At 36.3% G+C, this 11,211-nt stretch overlaps 1 protein-coding gene across 21 annotated transcripts; it reads right to left on the bottom strand.

The window, feature by feature from the left end:
• Nucleotides 1–240: 240 nt before the first annotated feature.
• On the bottom strand, nucleotides 241–10,405 carry LOC107427434 (putative disease resistance RPP13-like protein 1). 21 transcript variants are annotated; one of them, XM_048473196.2, is made up of 8 exons: nucleotides 6,603–10,405; nucleotides 5,855–5,964; nucleotides 5,396–5,490; nucleotides 5,182–5,283; nucleotides 3,304–4,144; nucleotides 2,783–2,827; nucleotides 2,398–2,434; nucleotides 753–1,492 (listed from the first exon to the last, which is right to left on the bottom strand). In XM_048473196.2, the coding sequence occupies exon 1, from the start codon at nucleotides 10,224–10,226 to the stop codon at nucleotides 6,651–6,653; it is 3,576 nt and encodes a 1,191-aa protein (XP_048329153.1). In that variant the 5' UTR covers nucleotides 10,227–10,405; the 3' UTR covers nucleotides 753–1,492; nucleotides 2,398–2,434; nucleotides 2,783–2,827; nucleotides 3,304–4,144; nucleotides 5,182–5,283; nucleotides 5,396–5,490; nucleotides 5,855–5,964; nucleotides 6,603–6,650. The 21 variants fall into 21 exon arrangements, with proteins under 21 accessions (XP_048329154.1, XP_048329163.1, XP_048329166.1 ...); XM_048473188.2 differs by lacking the exons at nucleotides 2,398–2,434; nucleotides 2,783–2,827 and adding an exon at nucleotides 6,055–6,493; XM_048473201.2 differs by lacking the exons at nucleotides 2,398–2,434; nucleotides 2,783–2,827 and adding an exon at nucleotides 6,055–6,493 and having other exon boundaries at nucleotides 5,396–5,459.
• Between the last annotated feature and the right edge of the window lie 806 nt (nucleotides 10,406–11,211).

Here is an 11,211-nt window from a genome sequence, read left to right as displayed (position 1 = left end):
ATGTTTATCACTGATTGTTAAGTTTGATTTTCAAATATGTTGTGATCTGTAATAGTCAGCAAATAATAAGAGAAAAACTCATGATATATAAAAGTTTGCAAAGAGATTTTATTTTATATTTTTAAGTTTATTATTTATGAAAGAAAGGGAAAGAGATTAAATATATATATATATATATATATCGCTAGTTTTATAGATTTTACTTTGGGAAAATAAATAAAAATTATACACCATATACAGGAGACATAACTTTTCTTAACTTTCACGTCCATATCTACGTCCAGAACAATTTATGTAAAGTGGAAAATAATCAGGTTAATGCAACTGTTCGGAAACACTGAAACATGGTTGTACAGAGGAAACACAGTTTTTGAATGTAAACAATAACTTCCCCTGCATATTCACCCAAAAAAAAAAAAAAAAAAAAAAAAAAAAAAAAGAGTAGAACTTCCCCTGCATATGAACTGACTCTGAAGAAGGTAAGAAGCAAGCCAATGAGTTAAAAGTAAGAAGCTGAGTTTCAGACAAAGTCCAAATAAATGAATTTCATGACTCATGAGACGTTGTCTAGCCAGAAGACACAAGGCACAACCTGGAAAGATATAGATGTTGATGTTAATATTCCTTAAAACTCACGAAAAATATTTTACTAAGACAAAATGATAATAAAACAAAAAAATAAAAAAATATGCGAAAGTACTCAAAACACAATAGCAGAATGGAGAAAGTACAATGATTTTGAGAATGACTAGTGACTTGTGAATCAATATAAATTAAAAAAATAAATAAATAAAAGCATTTCCTGAGAGGCAAGTGAAACAACAACTTGTACAAGTAATACTTACAGTAAAAAAAATAAATAAATAGAAAAAAAATTTTGATCCAGTCACTTTTGGAAACAGAAATCACAAACTGAAAATGTGATCTTATGGCTAGTAGGAATAGACAAATCTGCTCAATGCACTTCATATCACCTCATCAACAATCTTAAAATAAGGGAAAAACCTTGGGCAAATACTACCCCTTTTCTCGCTGCATTGCCACCATTGGTTTGGCAAAGGACATCCATAGATTTTCAAATAAGAAATACAAGTGGGCATCCCTTCTTCTGGCAAGCACTGCAACTTATCACAGTAAGAAATGGACAACTCTTAAGATGTTGAAAACCTTTCTGCCTAAGGATTAAGGTTTCGAAAATGGTATAGCAAGAGTTCAACCACATAAGCTCGAAGCAGACCATCCTCTAAGAACAAATCCAAAACATCTTTACGTTTACATTTGCATAGTATATGAGCAAAATTTATTGTTTGGAGACCCCAGTGAAAGCAGTTTGCAAAAAGCGATTTGCAGCTGGTAATTTCAAGTGAACACAAATGACAGGAAAATCCAATTTCCCCATTGGACTAAACTTCTTGGGAAACCTGTTGTCTTCGAATTCCTAAGAGATGAAAATGCAGACATCTTGTAAATAAGGCCACCAACTGTTGATATCCTGTGATAAGATTTTTCAAAAATTGGAAGATAATCAGGCAAGACAAGTGCTAAGCTGGATTCTAAAAGGCTTATGAATGAAAATCTGTCTGGGAAATCTAGAAAATGCCTAGATAAGGAGAATCTTTAAAAGAAGATATAATGCAACACAAATGCAAGATTAAGAGAGATATTCATCCCAAGAAATAAAACTGTAAGGAAAATTCAAATAAAAGAGACAATGAATTGAAATTGGATACTCAAATTCTGAAACTCTTTTCATAAACTTCTTTCTATTATATTTTGTGAAAAGTAGTAATGAGCATACAACCTCCATTGTTTGTCCACCTCAATTAGTTAAGATGCATCCTAAATGTGTTGCTGTGGTGGATTCTGCCTTAGCTGTTATGCTAACTCAGTGATTTTAACCTTCTTTTTATACTACATAAAACTTGAGTAAGAAGGAAGTAACTTCTTTTGGTGCAGCCATTAAATAGGCCATCAGAATGGTCCAGATTATGTAGAAAGGTCTCTAACCAGAGAAGACGCAAGGTTGTCTAAGTCTTAGTTTCATAGTGAATTTCCAAAGTCAGTAGTTTTGTCTTCTGATTAGGTCACAAATGGAATATATTGGCTAAAAGTTAGTAACGTCATATGTGGTTTTACACTCTTAACATGTCCTCTCTTGTCCCTGAAGGCTGTGGTTGTGTTGGTTGATTTTAGCAACTTGTTATATTGCTTTTCAAACCAATAGTCGCATTTTTAACTCTTATCCAGGACTATCACACAGAAGACTAAACTCTAACAAGCATCAAGTAACGTATTAATTTCAAAGGAAGGATGCTTGATGCAACATATGTAGATGGGTGCAACACGCAGAAAAGCAGATCTTAAAAATAGTATCAGTTATGTTACAATTGGCAGTACCCCTGCTGTCATATGCTTTAAACATCCAGTAGTTTTCCTGCAGAAAAATCCCCTTTCTTGGGTTAAAGCTTGTATAAAATGGATAATATCGTTTCATTAATGTGTAATATGGAGTTTCTGTTCCCCGTATAATCTTTAAAAGTCCATTTTTGGGAACTCAAACATCTGAAATACAATCAGTTATGCAGGGGATGCTAACTGCAAAAGACGAGCCACATGTTGAATAGCAATGAAAAAGTACGGCGGACAAGAAAACCCACAGTCATGTGCTGGGATTACAGAAAAAAAATGAAGTTTCATAGTTTATTGGATATGGACTCAAATCCCAGTTCCCAAAATCACTTTGAAACAATCAAAGAGTCTGTGGTAGCAGGTATTCAATTACCTGAACACTGAATTGGTGAAGAAGAGCTAGAATTGTATTTCAAAACTGAAAAAAGTAAGGTTATTGAATCAGCTACTGCCAATGACAACAGTTTGCTTCCAAAATTACAATTGCATTTGTGAGAAGTTAGAAATAAGACCTTATCGCAAGTTAATTAAAATAGGGAAGAAAAGAGTGCACAACAGACGTGATCAGAATAAGAAATTCACTGCATTTTCTTTTTCTCTATTAGGGGCAGATAAGGAAGGATGTATTATGGAAAATGGACTGGCATTTGAAATCAGTATTGAACATTCCGTGAAGCATAACTGCATGTATGTTAAAGCAAAATAGAAGCAAGAACATGTATCTTATATAACAGTTTGAAAAACAAAAGCCTCAGATAGAAAATAGTTTGAACCGAAAATCCAAGTTGAAGATCTTTCTTACTAAAGGAATAATTTATAGCAGAAGCAGGGTAAACATGCATGTTTTGATCATGTGAGTTATAGTGGAAACAAAAGAAAGAGAAGTGAGAAGACCTTCTTCTTTTGGCAAAGCATCGCAGGTGATAGTGGGAAGAACGATGTTTTGAAATGTAGAAACTCAAAAGAAAATCCCTTATCCCACTTGTTGAAATAGCTCCAGGTTTTGGCCCATTGAGGGAAATAAGTAATCTGAAATTATAAGCATTTCCTGAGAGGCTGGTGAAACAACAACTTGTATAATTGATATCTACTGTAAAAAGTCTCCTAGTCAATGACTTTTTTCCAGAAAATGTCAGTCAGTCACTTTTGAAAACGCAAGTAACAAACAAAAAACTAGATTGCATGGAAAGCAGGGACAAATCTGCTCAATGACTTCATCTCAGTTCACCATCCATCTAACATAAGGGAAAGACCTTCGGCCAATACTAACCCTTTCCTCCCGGCCACCATTGGTTTAGCAAAGACATCCATAGATTTTCAAGTAAGAAACACAGCAACTCATCATGGTAAGAAATAGATATAACTCCATGAGGGAAGGAGGCAAGATGTCAAAAGCCCTTTCTGCTGAAGGATTTAAGATTTGGAAGACAGTATAGGCAGAGTTCAACCAGGAAGTGGGGAAGTGGACCTTCCTCTGAAAATGAATCCAACAAATCTTCACATTAACATATGCATATGTATATGAGCAAAACTGAGCGTTTGTAGACCCCAGTCGAAACAGTTTGCGGAGAGCATTTTGCACTAGGTTATTTCAAGTGAATCCAAATTACAGGCAAACCCAACTTCACCAATGGACTCATTTTTCCGCAATCTGTTATCTTCAAATTCCTAATAGATGGAAATGCATTTTCCACATATCGACTACTTGTAAATGAGGCCACCAGCCACTGACAACCTGTGATCTCAAGATTTTTCAAAAAATGGAAGATGATCAGGCAAGAGAAATGGCTAAGCCAGATTCTAAAAGGTTTATGAATGAAAACCTGGTCTTTTGAAAAATCTAGTCAAAAAAGACCAAATAACAAGGACAGTGATTTCAAGAAAGGTTATGTTACATAAATTCAAGAATCAAGATTATGATTAGTTTTATCCCAAAAAAATAAAACCTATGGTTAATTAAAATATAACAGACTAACCTTGAAAACGGAAACTCAACTTCTGAAACTCTGTTCATAAACTCCATTGTGTGTCCACCTCAATTAGTCAAGAAGTATCCTAAATGTTTTGCCACGGGTGGATTCTCATTCTGCTTTAGGTGTTATATTAACAAAGATATTTTAACCTTATTTAAATTCTAAAATTCTACCTAAAACTTGAGTGAAAAGGAAGTAGCTTCTTTTAGAGCAGCAATTAAATACGCCACTGGAATGATACAGATTATGTTGGAAGGTCCGACCAAAGAGAACACAGTAACATGGATAGTGTCAGTTTCTTAGTGGACTGCAAAGACATCAGTTATGTGTTCTGAAACTTCTGATTAAGTCACAAATGGTACACACTGGATACAAAGTTTAGTAATGCTATGTGTGGCTTTACACTCTAAACATGTCCTCTCTCATCCCTGAAGGCAGTGGTTGTGTTTGATGATTTTAGCTACTTGTTATTTTGCTTTTCGAACAAATAGACACATTTTAAACTCTTTCGTGGAAGATAATTTTAATAAAGACTCAGAGGTGAGACTTTTGCTATCAAGGTGCTGGAATACTTTCAAGCATGGAAAGGAAAATGCAAGTTCACAGCTAGAACTGAATTACAATATCTTCTGCTACAAGGAATGCAAGAAAAAACTTATACAAAAGAGTGACAAAAGCCATCATGAAAGTTTTATTATATAATTGAATACGATTAGTTATTCAATGAGATTAGCTTTTTTTGTTGGTATGCTGCAGATACTCCAATAATCAAAATTTAATAATCAAGAAAGTGCAACACCTGTAAGTCAAGGTTCCACCAGTTGTTGATATCAGCCATAATGATACAGGTAGATGACCAAACAGTTCAGTCCAAAAGAGGACTCGTCAGGAAATTATAGCCCTGTCAAGATTCATTGAAGTAACCTATTAATTTCATAAGGAGATGCTAGTTGCAACATAAGCGTAATACAAAATAGGTAGATTGGTGCAACTTAAAAAGAAGCAGATCTTACAATGCTGTGTGACACTTGGCAGTACCCCTGCTGTGTCATATGCATTAAAATATCCTGTAATTTCCTACAGAAAAATCCCCTCTCTTGGGTTGAAGCTGGTATAAAATACATAAATATCGTTTCATTGAAGTGTAATATTGAGTTTTTATTACCTTCATGAACTTAAAAAATAAAAAAATAAAAATAATAATAATAATAATAAAAAAATAAAAATAAAAAAACCATCTTTGGGAACTCAAACTTCTAAAATACAACCAGTTATGCAGGGGATGCTAACTACAAAAGACAAGAGCCACATGTTGAATAGCAATGAAAAGTAGGGAGCACAAGAACACCAGCAACCATGTGCTGGAATTACAGAAAAAATTATTTTCATAGTTTCTTGGATAATGACTCAAATCCCAGTTCCCAAAATCACGTTGAAACAATCAAAGCGTGTGGTAGCAGGTATTTAATTACCTGAAGACAGAAATGGTGAAGAAGAGCTAGAACTGTGTTTCAAAACCACAAAGAGTAAGGTTTTTGAATCAGCTTCTGTGAATGACAACAGTTTGCTTCCAAAATTATAGCTGCAAATGAGAGAAGTTAGAAATAAGACCTTATCGCGAGTTAGTTAAGAAAAGATTGCTCAAATACCAAGATCAGAATAAGAAATTCACCACATTTTCTATTTCTTCTATCCAGGACGTTAGGGGCAGATAGGAGGGGATATATTACAGGAAATGGACTTCATTTAAGATGAGTATTGAACATTAAATTAGGTATAACTACATGTATGTTAAAGCAAAATAGAAGCGAGAACATGTATATTATATGACAGGTTGAAAAATAAAAGCTACAAATAGAAAATAGTTTGAATTGGAAAATCCAAGTAGAAGACCTTTATATCAGAAGCATGTTTTGATCATGTGAGTTGTAGTTAAAAATAAAAAGAAAGAAAAAAAGAAAGAGAAGTGGGAAGACCCTCTTCTTATGGCAAGCATTGCAGGTGATAGCAGGAAGGAAGAAAATTTAGAACATAGAAACTTAGAACGAAATCCCTTATCCCATTGTGGAAATAGCTCCAGGTTTTGGCCAATTGCACGAAATAAGTGATGACTATTGCAAAATATATACAAAAACCAGGATTTGATTAGAGAAAAGAAAAACTAAGGATTAGAAATAAATAAGTAAAAGTATTACATCAGCGATGGTAGAAAAGAAATACCTGAAATGTGTGGACATATATAGGACATGATTGTAACCATATGGCTAATCAAAGTATGCTTATGTTTGGGATGTGATGGATTTTGGGCCAATCCTCCCCTGTTTCTCTCTCGCACCGTGGCATTAGGACTGGACAATATATGATCCTCAACTCAGAAATAGATGCGGGCAGTCCTTCTTCTGGCAAGTACTGGAGATGGTTGCACCATTCAATCGACAAGTTTCGAAGGGAAGTGAGTTGTTGGAAGGCCTTTCCATGTAGGGACTTAAGGAATGGAATATTAAATAGGTGAAGAGAAGTGAGAGAGGTGGGAAGCTGGCCTTCCTTTTCCGGAAATGTATCCACTTCTTCATCTACGTGTGTGATATGTAAGGATGTAAGAGAGGTGAGCATTCCTAGATTCCACTGAGTGATGTTGCTCCGTACGAAGAGCTTCGAACAACGGTCAATTTTAAGTGATTTTAAATTGGAAGGCCATCCCTCTTCCGAAAGTGACGCCAGTTCATTGCATTCCAGAATTTCAATTGACTGTATATCGGAGGGCAACCTCCCTTCTGGGAATGTCTTCATTTTTCGACACTTACATATTGTCAATACACGGAGCGATGGGTATTGATGCCCTGAGAGTGAGGCCGCCAGGTGGTGACTTTTCCGTATCGAAAGAGTTTCCAAAGATGGAAGATAATCAGGTAAGCACTCCCTTTTTAGCTTCGGACAGTTACACAACTGAAGTGTCTTAAGGTTTGAGAAAACTCCACGACCTCCTTCTCTGTTACCTTCAACTTCCACCACTGACCACTCCCTCCACTCTGCCATATCTGAAAATACCAAGCATTTTAACGACCTGAATGGTTTAGTAATCGCAGAAGAAGAAGAACCATCACTATCACTGTAAAATTCATTGCCTATCTTCTCCAACATAGTAAATTTATCAATGACGAGGGATTCCAAGGAAGGTAGCTGTCCCATTGCAGGCAACCAACAACAGTTTTTACAATCTAACAGCGTTACAGATCTTATACAAGAAAATGAATGGTGTCCAACCCAACGTGGGAAGCTTGTACCTCCATATTTGCGAATATATAATACTTCCAGATTTGTATGCGGTTGGAGTCTGTCCAAAACCTCTCGTGCTAGCTGTGAATCTTCACTATCACCCGTCCACACCAAATCCAGTTGAGTAATACTCTTCTTATCCTTCAATTTGGCCCCCGAAGCATCTTCCTCATTTATTACATTCTCAAGTCCTTTGATAAGAAAATCACGTCCCTGCAGATGTCGAAGCTCACCCAGCTCTTTAATATTGGCTCCGCTGTCTTTTCCTACGACAAACACTGGTAATATTTGCAGATTTTTCAACTTGCACATTTGGGGTGGCATCTCTATCAATCCTGTCCTGCGAAACATACAGCGGAAGAGATCTTTATCGTAGGAAATACCAAGATGGTGCAAGTTGATTAGCGTTGTGATGCCATTTGGCAAACGTTTAAGTTTATAACAACTGTACAACTTCAATGTTTGCAACTCGTGCAAATTACATATTGTATCGGGTATCTTTTCAATCCGAGACCAACTTAAGTCCAAATGCCTTAAATGTTCCAAATTGCCAATTGAATCTGGTATCTTTTCAATCGGAGACCGACTTAAGTCCAAATACCATAGATGTTTCAAATTTCCAATTGAATCTGGCAACCTAGTAATGCCATCTTCTCTTAGTATTAATGTCTGTAAATTGTACAAAGTACAAATTGAATCAGGTATTTCTTTAATTCCAGCACCATCGAACTTCAGATATCGTAACAGCTTCAAATTGGCAGTTGAGTTGAGCGCCTTTGTCATGAGAGGACTTTCCTCCCTTAAGAAACCTCCATCTACATCGAGCACCCTCAAGTATCGCATTGACGGCAACTGTTCAAGAAGATGCGTCAAGTTCTTGTCTACAAATGGCCAAGTCAGCATATTCCTGAGCAGCAGAGTGCGCAACGTCTTTGTATTGCAAAAATCCTCTAAATTCTTGATATAGTTGGATTTGCATTGCAAATATGACAAATGACGAGTACTCTGCTTGCTTGCAACTTCTGATACATTGTCATCTAAGCTAAAATAAGATTCACCTGACACACACTTAGCCAAGTCATATACAAGGTCATGCATTGTAACATTACAATGCTCCTCGAGATGGTAGTCGAACTGGAACAATGATCTTGATAACAAATCGTTGAAGTACTCCTCTCCAACTTCTTCTGCGGTCTTACTTTTATGGGTCTCCAAAAGATTCTCTCCCATCCATAATAAAATTAGTTTTTGTTTGTTCAATACGTAACCCTTTGGAAATATTGAGCAGTAGGCAAAACATCTTTTAAGATGCGGAGGTAAATAATAATAGCTCAACCAAAGGGCTGGAAGAATATGTTCTTTCCCAGATGAATCCCATACGTCATTGTTTAGAATCTTTTTCCATTCTTGTGGATTTTGTTCAGAACGCAAGAAACCACCAAGTGCTCTTACTGCTAATGGTATACCTGCACACTTTCTAACAATAAGTCTACCAATCTCTTCCAAATCAGGACGTGCACCTAGCTCTCTATTACCAAAGGCATGTTTAACGAATAACGACCAACCATCATCTTCTGACATCATCTGTAGCCTATAACTCGGAACATCTCCCATCATATTTGCAATTTTTTCACTGCGTGTAGTCACAATAATTTTGCTCCCACATGCTCCAACTTCAAAAGGACTTTTCAATTTATCCCACTCCATATAATCCCCATTCCAAACATCATCTAAAACAAAGAAAAATTTCTTTCCTGCCAACTCTTTCTTTAACTTCTCTTGAAGTAGATTCCAGTCAGTTATACCACAGTTTGTAGATGTGACCGACTCAAAAATTACTTTTGTGATTCTAAAAACATCAAAATCACCTGAGACACTTACCCATGCTTTCTTCTCAAAATGTTTCTTTACATTATCATCATTGTAAATGCGCTGAGCAAGGGTGGTCTTGCCAATACCGCCCATACCCACTATGGGAATCACAGTGATCTTATTCCCATCAACTTCATCTGATAGCAACAAATCAAGGATGACCTTTTTGTCACCATCCCTTCCATACACAGCAGATTCTTCTACTAAAGAAGTTGAAGGTGTTGTTTGTGAAGGTGTTTTTAGCACACCTTCTTTGAGGCCAATTAAATCCTTTTCTTGCAATATGAATTCCAATCTATCAAGGATTTCCTCTATCTTCGACTCTACTTCCTGTTTGTTAAATGCAGTAAATGGAGTTGTGATGAAATTGAGTACCCGATGTGAGGTGCTTCCAGATCCACCTTCAATCTCGTATCGCAAAGCTTCAACATTGATCTCATCCACCAAGTCATCTGCATCATCGATTACTTCCTTGAGCATAGCAAGCCACTTCCTCACAGCTTGGTTTTTTATTTGCTTCTCCTCGGCATCATTCAGCACCGACTCAGCTGACAGCAACTTAATCTTCAACTTCTCGAGCAGTCCGTTGTTGAGTTTCTTTCTCCAGATGAGGTTAAGGACATCCTTGGAAGTCATCCTGTCAAACAACACCTCAACGAAAGCAGAGAGTAAAGCTTCTCCTACCACTGCAGCCATAGGGTTTTTTGGTATACCCTACTTAAGCAGAGAATAAGGAATTGATAAACGAGGGGAAAGTTCTTTGTTTTGCAAACGACAAAGAAGAAGTGTTTCGACGACATGCCCTGTACATATATATATATATATATATATAGATCAGAGCATTCAGCTTTACTGTGTCAGATCGATTTTTAATCTATGGCAATAGCATTTACAAGCCATGGGAAGCATCCTAGCGGTTCCTTGTGTCACGTGTGACAGATAAGAAGACTAATACAGTGAGCCTCGCCACGTGTGGTAAAAATTTTAACATGCATAATAACTTTTTTTAATTATTAATTTGCTAAGATTTAACGTGTGTATTATTCCATTTTCAAGAATGTTAACTTTTAACTTACAAATTCGTTGTGCAAGATATTAGTCTTTGGAAATACCATGTTGTAAACTTCCTATATATCTTGTACACAACATATATATATTACAAATTTTTATTTTTATTGACAGGGATGAAAGAATTAATAATAGAAGAAAAAACATTAATGACATTTTTACATCTAAAATAGAAATAAATGTACACTATTTTCATGGTTACCTTACTTCCAATGGGAGATAACGAACATCTTCAAATTCTTACCACCCAACCCAATAAACCTATATAAAGGACCAGAACAACGTAAAAAAGAGGTTGAGCAAGCTAAACAGAGTTTATATACTGACTGAACTGTTTGTGAAAACAAACCATGTTTTGAACACAGGAAACACTGTTTTTTTTGCTTTTACTTTCCCAACCAAAACAACAACACCACACCACCCAACCCCCCCCCCCCCCCCCCCCCCCCCCCCGGGGCCCCGGCGGCGGCGAAATGGAGCAGGCTAACGCAAATCCTGTTTATACAATGTTTTTTATCCAAACCAATATCGGAATGGATTATGCATATGATGTGTATACACGTATAGCTCAGAGCATTCAGCTCTATTATTTTTGATGGATTTCAAGTCTTTG

Source organism: Ziziphus jujuba, chromosome 2, assembly GCF_031755915.1.
Source record: "Ziziphus jujuba cultivar Dongzao chromosome 2, ASM3175591v1".
Classification (NCBI taxonomy): domain Eukaryota; kingdom Viridiplantae; phylum Streptophyta; class Magnoliopsida; order Rosales; family Rhamnaceae; genus Ziziphus; species Ziziphus jujuba.
Note: the sequence above shows the minus strand (reverse complement) of the source record. Positions and strands in the feature narration are given on the sequence as shown.

Coding starts and splice junctions, on each gene's coding strand:
- LOC107427434 (XM_048473197.2), bottom strand. CDS start 10,226: ATGGCTGCAGTGGTAGGAGAAGCTTTACTCTCTGCTTTCGTTGAGGTG.